Source organism: Bombina bombina, chromosome 5, assembly GCF_027579735.1.
Source record: "Bombina bombina isolate aBomBom1 chromosome 5, aBomBom1.pri, whole genome shotgun sequence".
In the NCBI taxonomy this organism is placed as follows: Eukaryota; Metazoa; Chordata; class Amphibia; order Anura; family Bombinatoridae; genus Bombina; species Bombina bombina.
Genome location: NC_069503.1, coordinates 339,196,048 through 339,209,552, shown reverse-complemented (window position 1 = coordinate 339,209,552; position 13,505 = coordinate 339,196,048). Strand labels below are relative to the sequence as shown.

General features: G+C 37.7%; 1 protein-coding gene across 1 annotated transcript in view; it reads right to left on the bottom strand.

Moving 5' to 3' along the window:
* The window catches only part of LOC128660335 (ATP-binding cassette sub-family B member 5-like), a gene marked incomplete at its 5' end in the record, with an annotated part of 170,157 nt that extends 158,053 nt beyond the window's left edge, over positions 1-12,104 (bottom strand). The window contains 2 exon segments of the mRNA XM_053714134.1: positions 11,549-11,699; positions 12,057-12,104. Of these exon segments, the coding sequence (XP_053570109.1) occupies positions 11,549-11,699; positions 12,057-12,104 (199 nt within the window).
* Between the last annotated feature and the right edge of the window lie 1,401 nt (positions 12,105-13,505).

The window sequence follows — 13,505 nt, the reverse complement described above, 5'->3', positions numbered from 1 at the left end:
AGCCCACCGCAAGCTACTCTATACATATTAACCCCTAAAACCGCCGCTCCCGGAGCCCACCGCAACTATAATAAATGTATTAACCCCTACCAACCGCCGCTCCCTGAACCCGCCGCAACCTATATTAAATGTATTAACCCCTATCCTGCCCCCCCTACACCCGTCGCCACCTATAATAAATTTATTAACCCCTAATCTGCCCCCCCTAACACCGTCGCCACCTATAATAAATTTATTAACCCCTATCCTGCCCCCACTACGCCGCCGCCCACTGTAATAAAATTATTAACCCCTAAACCTAAGTCTAACCCTAACCCTAACGCCCCCCTAACTTAAATATTAATTAAATAAATCTAAATAAATTAACTCTTATTAACTAAAATGAATCCTATTTAAAACTAAATACTTACCTTTAAATAAACCCTAATATAGCTACAATATAAATAATAATTATATTCTAGCTATCTTAGGATTTATATTTATTTACAGGTAACTTTCAATTTATTTTAACCATGTACAATAACTATTAAATAGTTATTAACTATTTAATAGCTTACCTAGCTAAAATAAAGAGAAATGAACCTGTGAAAATAAAATCCTAACCTAAGTTACAATTACACCTAACACTACACTATACTTTAATAAATTATTCCTATTTAAAAATAAATACTTACCTGTAAAATAAACCCTAAGATAGCTACAATATAATTAATAATTATATTATAGCTATCTTAGGATTTATATTTATTTTACAGGTAACTTTGTATTTATTTTAGCTAGTTAGAATAGTTATTAAATAGTTATTAACTATTTAATAACTACCTAGCTAAAAGAAATACAAAATTACCTGTAAAATAAATCCTAACCTAAGTTACAATTAAACCTAATACTACACTATCATTAAATTACTAAATAAACTACCTACAAATAACTACAATTAAATACAATTACATAAACTAACTAAAGTACAAAAAATAAAAAAGCTAAGTTACAAAAAATAAAAAAGTAAGTTACAAACATGTTAAAAATATTACAACAATTTTAAGCTGCTTACACCTAATCTAATGCCCCCTAATAAAATAACAAACCCCCCCCAAAATAAAAAAATTCCCTACCCTATTCTAAATTAAATAAATTTCAAGCTCTTTTACCTTACACAGCCCTTAAAAGGGCCATTTGTGGGGGCATGCCCCAAAAAGTTTAGCTCTTTTGCCTGTAAAAGAAAAATACAACCCCCCCCCCAACATTAAAACCCACCACCCACATACCCCTAATCTAACCCAAACCCCCCTTACAAAAACCTAACACTAATCCCCTGAAGATCATCCTACCTTGAGTCGTCTTCACTCAGCCGAGCCACCGATGGAACTGAAGAGGACATCCGGAGCGGAAGAAGTTAATCCTCCAAGCGGCGCTGAAGAAATCTTCCATCCGATGAAGTCATCATCCAGGCGGCGCTGAAGAAGTCTTCGATCCGGCCGATGTCATCTTCAAAGAGGCGCTGAAGAGGTCTTCTATCCGGGCGAAGTCATCTTCCAAGCCGGGGTCTTGAATCTTCCTTCCGCCGACGCGGAAACCACCTTCTTCACCGACGGACTATGACGAATGACGGCTCCTTTAAGGGACGTCATCCAAGAATGGGCGTCCCCTCAATTCCGATTGGCTGATAGGATTCTATCAGCCAATCGGAATTAAGGTAGGAAAAATCTGATTGGCTGATGGAATCAGCCAATCAGATTGAGCTTTGCATTCTATTGGCTGTTCCGATCAGCCAATAGAATGCGAGCTCAATCTGATTGGATCAGCCAATCGGATTTGAACTTGAATCTGATTGGCTGATTCCATCAGCCAATCAGATTTTCCTACCTAATTCCGATTGGCTGATAGAATCCTATCAGCCAATCGGAATGAGGGGACGCCATCTTGGATGACGTCCCTTAAAGGAGCCGTCATTCATCGTAGTCCGTCGGTGAAGAAGGTGGTTCCGCGTCGGCGGAAGGAAGATTCAAGACCCGGCTTGGAAGATGACTTCGCCCGGATAGAAGACCTCTTCAGCGCCTCTTTGAAGATGACATCGGCCGGATCGAAGACTTCTTCAGCGCCGCCTGGATGATGACTTCATCGGATGGAAGATTTCTTCAGCGCCGCTTGGAGGATTAACTTCTTCCGCTCCGGATGTCCTCTTCAGTTCCATCGGTGGCTCGGCTGAGTGAAGACGACTCAAGGTAGGATGATCTTCAGGGGATTAGTGTTAGGTTTTTGTAAGGGGGGTTTGGGTTAGATTAGGGGTATGTGGGTGGTGGGTTTTAATGTTGGGGGGGGTTGTATTTTTCTTTTACAGGCAAAAGAGCTGAAACTTTTTGGGGCATGCCCCCACAAATGGCCCTTTTAAGGGCTGGTAAGGTAAAAGAGCTTTGAAATTTATTTAATTTAGAATAGGGTAGGGATTTTTTTTATTTTGGGGGGGTTTGTTATTTTAATTAGGGGGGCTTAGATTAGGTGTAAGCATCTTAAAAATTGTTGTAATATTTTTAACATGTTTGGTAACTTACTTTTTTATTTTTTTGTAACTTAGCTTTTCTTATTTTTTGTACTTTAGTTAGTTTATGTAATTGTATTTAATTGTAGTTATTTGTAGGTAGTTTATTTAGTTAATTTAATGATAGTGTAGTATTAGGTTTAATTGTAACTTAAGTTAGGATTTATTTTACAGGTAATTTTTGTATTTCTTTTAGCTAGGTAGTTTATTAAATAGTTAATAACTATTTAATAACTATTCTAACTAGCTAAAAGAAATTACAAAGTTACCTGTAAAATAAATATAAATCCTAAGATAGCTATAATATAATTATTAATTACATTGTAGCTATCTTAGGGTTTATTTTACAGGTAAGTATTTAGTTTTAAATAGGAATAATTTATTAAAGTATAATGTAGTGTTAGGTGTAATTGTAACTTAGGTTAGGGATTTATTTCACAGTGCATTTCTCTTTATTTAGCTAGGTAAGCTATTAAATAGTAATAACTATTTAATAGTTATTGTACATGGTTAAAATAAATTGAAAGTTACCTGTAAAATAAATATAAATCCTAAGATAGCTAGAATATAATTATTATTTATATTGTAGCTATATTAGGGTTTATTTTAAAGGTAAGTATTTAGTTTTTAAATAGGATTCATTTAGTTAATAAGAGTTAATTTATTTAGATTTATTTATATTAATATTTAAGTTAGGGGGGCGTTAGGGTTAGGGTTAGACTTAGGTTTAGGGGTTAATCATTTTATTACAGTGGCGGCGTAGTGGGGGGCAGGATAGGGGTTAATAAATTTATTATAGGTGGCGACGGTGTAGGGGGGCAGATTAGGGGTTAATAAATTTATTATAGGTGGCGACGGTGTAGGGGGGGCAGGATAGGGGTTAATAGGTTTAATATAGGTTGCGGCGGGTTCATGGAGCGGCGGTTTAGGGGTTAACTATTTATTTAGTTGCGGAGAGGGTGCGGGATCAGCAGGATAGGGGTTAATAATTTTATAATAGAGGGCGACGGTATAGGGTGGGCAGGATAGGGGTTACTAGGTATAATGTAGGTGGCAGCGGTGTCCGGGAGCGGCGGTTTAGGGGTTAATACATTTATAAGACTTGCGGCAGGGTCTAGGAGCGGCGGTTTAGGGGTTAATACATTTATAAGAGTTGCGGCAGGGTCTAGGAGCGGCGGTTTAGGGGTTAGTAACTTTATTTAGTTGCGGGAGGCTCCGGGGCGCCGGTATAGGGGGTAGAATAGTGCAGTTTAGTGTGAGTGCTTAGTGACAGGCTAGCAATAAAGCTGGGAAAAAGCCGAAGGGCAGCGAGATCGGATGAGTGATAACTGTCACAGTCCGCTGCTCATCGCCCCGCGGCTTTTTTGACAGCTTTATTTGATAACTTAGGCGTATTTTTTAAGGTCCGCGGCGGCGAAGGTAGGCAAGCTTAGGCAGACGTATTGGGCCGACGAAGCCAGAAAAGTAGACGGCTTGATAACTACCCCCCTTTGTCTCTCATGCTGACATTTTTACTTACTTGATGCATCAATACATATATGCAATAACATTTAGTCAAGTGGAACTTAGAAACTATTTATGACAGGACGGACTGTTTGGTTAAGGAAAATACATAGGGACATACAACCTCTCAAATAAAACAGAATAGCACAAAGAGAAGTTAACCCCCTGCACCTAAAATCATGAGGTTTTCATAACACACATGAAACATTTTTTTTCTTTCCTGATTCAGATAGAGAACACAATAAAAAAAAATCCAATTTTTTTCTATTATCAAACTTGCATAGTTCTCCTGTTATTCTTTGTTGAAGAGATATCTAGATAGGTAGCACGCATGTGTCTGGAAAACTACGTAACAGGAAACAGTGCTTACATCTAGTGCTGTTGCTAATGTATATCGTTGTTGCTAAACCGCTACCAAATAGTGCTGCAGACATGTTCACAATTCTGAACTCACCTTCCTGCTTTTCAATAAAGGAGAAAAAGAAAAAGAAGCAAGTTTGATAATAGAAGTAAATTGGAACGCTGTTTTAAATTGTATGTTCTATCCAAATCATGAAAGAAAAATGTTGGGTTTTATGTCCCTTTAATATTCTTTTAAGGAAAGCACTGACACAGATCACAAGAAAAAAAAAGTGTTTCTTCATTGATCACATATCACTTTAGTGAGGGACTCAGCAGACTTATCTATTTAGCTTCAGAGTCTACTGTTTCCTTCAGAGTTAAAACAATGTATTACTAGTGATGTCGCTACCTAAAATTTTGCGCTCGCGAACGGCGGAAGCAAACTTCCACAACTGTTCGCGAACGGGCAAACCGGGCGAACCGCCATAGACTTCAATAGGCAGACGAATTTTAAAACCCACCGGGACTCTTTCTGGCCACAATAGTGATGGAAAAGTTGTTTCAAGGGTACTAACACCTGGACTGTGGCATGCCGGAGGGGGATCCATGGCAAAACTCCCATGGAAAATTGCATAGTTGATGCAGAGTCTGGTTTTAATCCATAAAGGGCATAAATCACCTAACATTCCTAAATTGTTTGGAATAACGTACTTTAAAACATCAGGTATGTACACTACTGTTACACCAGATATGAGTTGCACTGGGGTGACACTGTGCCCTGGCAGGCAGGCACTTAAACGCACACGTGTGAAGGAAACTGACTGCTATTTTTTAACACAGTCAAAAAACTGTTTTTTTTTTTTAAATCTACACTACTGTTACACCAGATATGAGTTGCACTGGGGTGACACTGTGCCCTGGCAGGCAGGCACTTAAACGCACACGTGTGAAGGAAACTGACTGCTATTATTTAACACAGTCAAAAAAGTGTTGTTTTTTTTAAATCTACACTACTGTTACACCAGATATGAGTTGCACTGGGGTGACACTGTGCCCTGGCAGGCAGGCACTTAAACGCACACGTGCGAAGGAAACTGACTGCTATTATTTAACACAGTCAAAAAAGTGTTTTTTTTTTTAAATCTACACTACTGTTACACCACATATGAGTTGCACTGGGGTGACACTGTGCCCTGGCAGGCAGGCACTTAAACGCACACGTGTGAAGGAAACTGACTGCTATTATTTAACACAGTCAAAAAAGTGTTGTTTTTTTAAATCTACACTACTGTTACACCAGATATGAGTTGCACTGGGGTGACACTGTGCCCTGGCAGGCAGGCAGGCACTTAAACGCACATGTGTGAAGGAAACTGACTGCTATTATTTAACATAGTCAAAAAGTGTTTTTTTTTTTTTTAAATCTACACTACTGTTACACCAGATATGAGTTGCACTGGGGTGACACTGTGCCCTGGCAGACAGGCACTTAAACGCACACGTGTGAAGGAAACTGACTGCTATTATTTAACACAGTCAAAAAACTGTTTTTTTTTTTTAATCTACACTACTGTTACACCACATATGAGTTGCACTGGGGTGACACTGTGCCCTGGCAGGCAGGCACTTAAACGCACACGTGTGAAGGAAACTGACTGCTATTATTTAACACAGTCATAAAAGTGTTGTTTTTTTTAAATCTACACTACTGTTACACCAGATATGAGTGGTGGCACTGGGCAAGTGGGCACAGTATACGCTGTGAGCCTAACACACACGCTGGCAGGCAGGCAACTGCAATTAGATTACACAGGGAAAAAAAAAGCAGCCCTAAAAAGGGCTTTTTGGGGTGCTGTCCTTACAGCAGAGATCAGATGAGTCCTTCAGGACTGTAGTGGACACTGAATACACTAGCCTAGCTATAGATGTCCCTACTAAATCAGCAGCAGCTACACTGTCCCTCCTCTCACTAACAATGCAGCTTCCGAACGAATCTAAAATGGATGCTGTCCAGGAGGTAGGAGGGTCTGGGAGGGAGGGTCTGCTGCTGATTGGCTGGAATGTCCCTGCTGACTGTGAGGTACAGGGTCAAATTATTACTCAATGATGACGAATAGGGGGCGGATCGGGAACTATTCGCCGGCGAACAATTCGCAACATCACTATGTATTACATTTAAGAAATATATTTATAGGGATTCTTCGAAAAAGGGTCTAATAAAAATTGATGCAATCATATTTTTTTCTTATGAATACCTAAGATATACTATATCAGCAATTAAGTTTTAATGTCTTAATTCTTTTTTATGGATGTGAAAGAGAAAAATAGTCTTAATCTTTCTTTATATTTTAAAAAAAGGTCTCACAAAAACTCAAGAGAACTCTTATAGAGGATTACTGAATGATCCAGTTAATTATTACTGGAAAATGAATGATCCTTTTATTGAATGTGAGCTTTATATATATATATATATATATATATATATATATATGTGTGTGTGTGTGTGTGTGTGTGTGTGTGTGTGTGTGTACATCTGTTATTATGTGTTTTACTGTATATTTACTGTACATACATTTTTGCGAAACCTAATGGGCAAAATGCATATTTTACATTGCGACATTCTTCACTTACAGGAAAATATCCTTTTTATTGTAAATACCTATATCTGTATATCTCTTCAAATAGATATATAGGTATAGATATGTATTTTACATGAATAGTATCAGATATATATAGAAATACATATATTAATAATTAAAAGTACATTAGTTTCCATGTAAAGAACATAGGAATGTAAAATAAAGGTTTTGCACATCGGGTTTCGCAATTTTGATTGAACGCGGTCGGGAAAGCACACATGAAAAAGTAGTAACTTGAGGTGCATTATTGAAATATTCAATACTAAAAAAATAATAAAAAATGATTAAACATACTGTTAAAAAATATTTTATATATATATATTCTTTGGATTATTTAGAATGGTTTACAGTCAGGCCCATTTATCAGCTCCGTATGGAGCTTGAAGGGCCGTGTTTCTGGCGAGTCTTCAGACTCGCCAGAAACACAAGTTATGAAGCAGCGGTCTAACGACCGCTGCTTCATAACCCTGTCCGCCTGCTCTGAGCAGGCGGACAGGAACCGCCGGAAATCAACCCGATCGAATACGATCGGGTTGATTGACAGCTCCCTGCTGGCGGCCGATTGGCCGCGAGTCAGCAGGGGGCGGCGTTGCACCAGCAGCTCTTGTGAGCTGCTGGTGCAATGTTAAATGTGGAGAGCGTATTGCTCTCCGCATTTAGCGAGGTCTTGCGGACCTGATCCGCAGTGTCGGATCAGGTCCGCAAGCCCTTTGATAAATGGGCCCCAGTATGTTTAATCATTTTTGTTATTTTTTTTTAAATATTTTATATTTAATATTTCAATAATGTGCCTTAAGATTAAGGGGGCAGATTTATCAAGCTCCGTATGGAGCTTGATGCCCCTTGTTTCCGGCGAGACTAAAGACCGCTGCTCCATAACTTGTCCGCCTGCTCTGGGCCGGCGGACAGAAATCAACCTGATCGAATACGATTGGGTTGATTGACACTCCTTGCTAGCGTTGGCCGCGAATCTGCAGGGGGTGGCATTGCACCAGCAGTTCACAAGAACTGCTGGTGCAATGATAAATGCCGACAGCATATGCTGTCGGCATTTATCAATGTGCAGCATACATGGTACGCTACCTTGTATCATGTCCGCTCACAGTATAATAAATGTACCCCTAAATCTTAATAAGAATAAATATATATAGTTATATATAGATATATCTAGAAATATGTATTTACAATAAAAAGTACATTGTTCTGTATGTGATGAACATTTGAATGTGACATTTTCAAAACTCCTGTCAGGTTAGCGCACGTGTATGGGTGTCAGGTTTCTTTGCAGTGTATGTGCTCCATTTAAGTCTATGGGAGAAGTTAACATGGTCACAATATTTTTTATAGCGTGCGTAGGGACATTGTAGACATTGTTCTGTATGTGATGAACATTGGAATGTGACATTTGCATAACTCCTGTCAGGTTAGCGTACGTCTATGGGTGTCAGGTTTTTTTTCAGTGTATGTGCTCCATTGAAGTCTATGGTCACAATATTTTTTATAGCGTGCGTAGGGTTTATACTCGTGCAAACTTTTTACTTTCAGCTTGATATATGAGCGCAATCCGTCGTCCCAAAAAGTATCAGTCGAGTGTAGTTTACGCTCAAGCGGGAGGGCTAATTTGTGGTCCACTCGTAATCTAGCCCATGTAGAAAGCATAACTCATACAATAGGAAGCAAAGCTGTACAAGTTTTGCTTCCTACTATATGTGGAATTAATATAACCTTGTTGATATTTTGAAGATTGGATATTAAAGTTTATGTTTTTATAAGTATTCAGTGCTCCTCGCAATTGTTTGTTTGTTGGTGATACAAGGCTGTCTGATTGGTGGTACAGCATATTAGGAAAGAGAAGGACCAATGAGCTTAGCTTGCAGATGTGGACCTACCCAATAGTCCGAAAAAGGATGGACAAGAAACACTCCCACTTCCAACAATCACACTGGAGTACTCTGGGTTTATCTGAATCAAGCAGATGCAGTGAAGATGGGCTATCTGGATGGTGGAAAAGAGTGACAGTACTGATTGTAACTGTGGTGAAAAGAAAAAAACCTTTGCCAACACTCACCGACGGGTATTTCCCATCCAATGACCGGACTACACCAGGTTGGCTAAAACAAGTGTTGCATAAGCTAAGTGTTAACTTTGAAGTCCTAAATGTTATAATACATATCACCATTCAGTATTAATTGCTTGCATACAATTTGCACGTGTTATCTCTACTTAAGTCTCTTATGAGAATTGGCTTACCCATCTTTGAAGTGTTTTGAGTAAGGATGCAACCCATTTTAGAGATATTTTTAAGGTGGGAGGGGCAGGAGTTAGCTAAGAACTTTATGTGGGGAGCAAAAGAAAGTTCTGAGGCAAGTGTGACTCCAAAGCAGCTGGTCTGAGGAGTGGAGTTGATGACAGAACTGTCCAATGTAAATGAGATTTTGGGAATTAGGAGATCGTAGAGGGAGGCAATAGAAGGAGTTCAGTTTTAGAGAAGTTCAGCTTTAGGTAGTGAGAAGCCATCCAGGATGAGATATTAATTTGGTGACACGAGTCAGCAGGGAAGAATAAATTTCTAGTGCAGAAGGTAAATTTTGGTGTCATCAGCATAAAGAGGATACTGAAACTCACAGGACTTAATTAAAGAGCCTTGAGATGATGTATAGACTGATAAAAGAAGCAGACCTAGAACTGAGCCTTAAAGTGCCCCAACAGAGAGGTTTAGAGGGGAGGAGCCAAAGAAGGATATACTGAAGGTACTGTTAGGAAGGAGTGAAGGGAGCCACAATAGAGCTGTGTCGCAAATACCCATGAATGGAAGAATCAAGAGCAGCAATACATGGTCAATAGTGTCAAAGGCTGCAAAGAGGTCTAAAAAGATTAGCATAGGGTAATGACCTTTAGACTTGGCAGTTTTGGTAGAGTGTTGGGGGCGAAAGCAAGATTGCATAGTGTCAAGAAGATGGTTATATGAGAGCCAGTGTGATAAGTGTTTATAAATAATCCATTTAAGAGGCTAGGGGAAGAAGAGAGATTGAACGATAATTGCAAGGGTATGCTGGATCAAGTGACGTTTTTTAAGAATAGGTGTAATTAGAGCATGTTTAAAGGATGATGGAAATGTACCAGATTTAAGGGAGAAGATTTGTGTGAAATATGTGTGTGAGGATGGGTGTAAGTGAAGGGGTAAGGGAAGGAAGCAAATGTGAACAAATATGATTAAGTGGACAGATAGAAAGATGTGAAGATGAAAGGAGAGCTGAATCCTCCTCCTCTGTAACTTGAGTGAAAGTGCTGAATTTTTGGGTAGACTGAGAATAAAAGTTTGCAGTGATTTGTTAGGCGTGGATATTGTTGCTGTGTTATGAGGTTAAGTGTGGTAACTTACAGGAAATGGTTGGTAGACCTGATAAATTAAACCTGTATTGAAAGTGACAAAGGTATTATTATGTTTCAAAGTCCCGTGATAAAATATCAAAGTCCAGATACTGTTGTAATGTCCTACGGATGCATCTAAAGGTAGGTATATAACTTAGTGTCTTAGGTTATCCAATAGAGAGAGCTGAAAAGCAAGAACTGAAAAAGCAATGTTCATATCCTTGAGGGATAATTGGTACCTAACAAAGATAAAAGTAAAAATAAAAATAAAAGCAAAAATATATGGAAGTAGTGAAAAAATATTATGTGAAAAATTGGGGGGGAAAAAATGTTGTGGTGAAAAAATAATCTTGATAAAGGCCTAACAGAGGGCCGAAACATGTTGAAATCTATGGTAAGCTTAATTCTGATTATTTCTACCTGTCTTTAGCAATATTGCACTATGTTGTATTTTCTTTATTCACAGGCATAAAGTTTAAGTACACTAAGGGAAGTTTTTGGATAACTCTGGACCTTCCCCAATGTTTTCTCCAATTTCAATCCCCTCCTTAGAGGATTCACAATAGGAGGGAACATCCTTTTTGGTTTACCACCTGATTTAAGTGCACATTTGGAGATCACAAACATTATTTTGAATTTTAACACATTTTCATATTCATTTGCTTTTGTCATTTAAGTTGTATTTTTCTCAATTTTTTACATTTATTTTTTCACAACATTCCCCCCTCCCCGAATTTTTCACCTAATATTTTTTCACGACTTCCATGTATTTTTACTTTTATTTTTACTTTTATCTTTGTTAGGTACTAATTATCCCTCAAGGATATGAGCATTGCTTTTCAATGCTTTTTAGGGAGGAAGCTATGTATGTACTGCATTGCACCTCTGAGATAGTTCCCCCATAGAGTCCCCCATTATAGAGAAAGTGACTAATTATCACAAAGAGGTACAGTGAAAATGTTTGACATAAGTATTTGTTCATTAGATCAGAGAAATAACTACAATACATGGAGTTTGAAACAAATGTGCATGTTCTTCCAATTAACCAAAACCCATAATGCTTGCATATACCATTCAAATATTCAGAACATAATAACTCTCATAGGTTTAAAAAAAGAAACATTTATTTATGAAATAAAAAGGAGACTCTTACTTGAATTTTGTATTGATGAGTTGTAGCACAAAAAACTGTCGGCCATTTCACCAAACACAATATATGTTAATGGAACACAGAGACCATTCCCAAGTGCTCCAAGGGCTCCAATAATCATAAATAAAACATCAACTCCATCAGCAAATCGAAACTTGGAAAGAAAAGCACAAAGAAAAAAACAAACTCAGATTTTCATATTTCTGTAGTTTTAGCACATTGATCAAGTTCTATGTATAATAACATTCTTTTTTTGCTAAAATTTTTTTTTTATTTCTTCATTTCAAAGGTAACTAAAGAATGTATTTAATGTATACCAAGAAACTGTCAAATCTGTGCAAAAATAATTAATATATTAGTCTTATGTATATTATATACTGACTTGTGTTCTGAGGTAACAATAAATGTGCACTTATTTATGACCTACATACCCTAGTACATTTTCTGTCTGAGATAAGCAAGGTCAATATATAGAGATAAAATATTTAGAAAAAAAAATAGATTTACTTACAATTTGTAACAAACCTATTGACTTTGTTTTCTCTTTTTTTCTTTTTTCTTCATTTTCTTTTCTTTAAAAACAAGTACTTGTTATTATTAAGACACAACAAATATTTAAATCCATTCTCTCACCATTTCCTTCCTTGACTATTGCAACGCCATCCTCTCTGGTCTCCCTTGCTGCAGTTTATCTGCTTTACAATCTATAATGAACGCCTTTGCTAGGTTGATCTTCCTTATACTTTACTTCTCATTTGCTGCACCTCTCTGCTAATCTCTTCTTTGGCTTCCTCTAGCCTCCAGAATAAAAACTAAAATATTGACCCTATTATTAAAGGACTTTAATAACACTTCTCCCTGCTATATATTTGCCTCCAGATACTCTCAACCCCCCACCCCCTTAGTTCTGCCCTTGACCATCTTCTCTCCCTCCCTCTTGTTTCCGCATTACATTCCCATGAATTGGACTTATTCAGATTAACTACAATCTTGTGGAACTCTCTGCCTCACTCCAGAAGACTCAACCCCAGCTTTCCAAGCCTTCCATGGAGATTCTACTGCTCAGGGATGCAGACAATCTATGCTAACCTTTTCTTACCCAAGTTCCTCTCCATCTTCTGTAAGCTCCTTGCTCCCCCTTAGCATGAGCTTACAAGCCAAGCTATCCTATAGATCAACCTCTTGTAAGGTGACCTACAACAGTTGACAACTCTTGGCAAGGCCCTAAGTATGTTTTTTAACAAATAGAAAAATAACAAAATGCCATAGGAAAAAAGTTAAAGTAATGACAGAAGTAAATTTTATTGCATTCTCTATTTGAACCAATACATTGTAATGTAAACTTACATGCACCTTTAATTCAACCTCTTACTTCCCTTACTCAAACTATTCCTCACTCTATTTGTAATACACAGATACTCATCTTTTCTGCAACTAGTTTGTTCCTGATATCTTTGTGTATTTCCAATGCATTGGTATCTGGATTGATGTGTAATTAAATGTTGCCATTTTTAAGGACGTTTAAATTAAAATTACAATGACAGATTTTATTTATAATCATTGGGAACACCTATATAATAATTTTCTCTCTGGCTGACAGAAATTTGTAGCTTCAACGAGGGTGTTTAAGAGGATAGATAACTGCTTACTGTGGCCTCCCCTTTGAATTGGGGTTTCCATTTGGCTTTTTGTGTTTCGTTTACATGACAGTGTCCCTTGAGCACATGTATACAGTGGGGCAAAAAAGTATTTAGTCAGCCACCAATTGTGCAAGTTCTCCCACTTAAGAAGATGAGAGAGGCCTGTAATTTTCATCATAGGTATACCTCAACTATGAGAGACAAAATCTGGAAACAAATCCAGACAATCACATTGTCTGATTTGGAAAGAATTTATTTGCAAATTATGGTGGAAAATAAGTATTTGGTCAATATCAAAAGTTCATCTCAATACTTTGTTA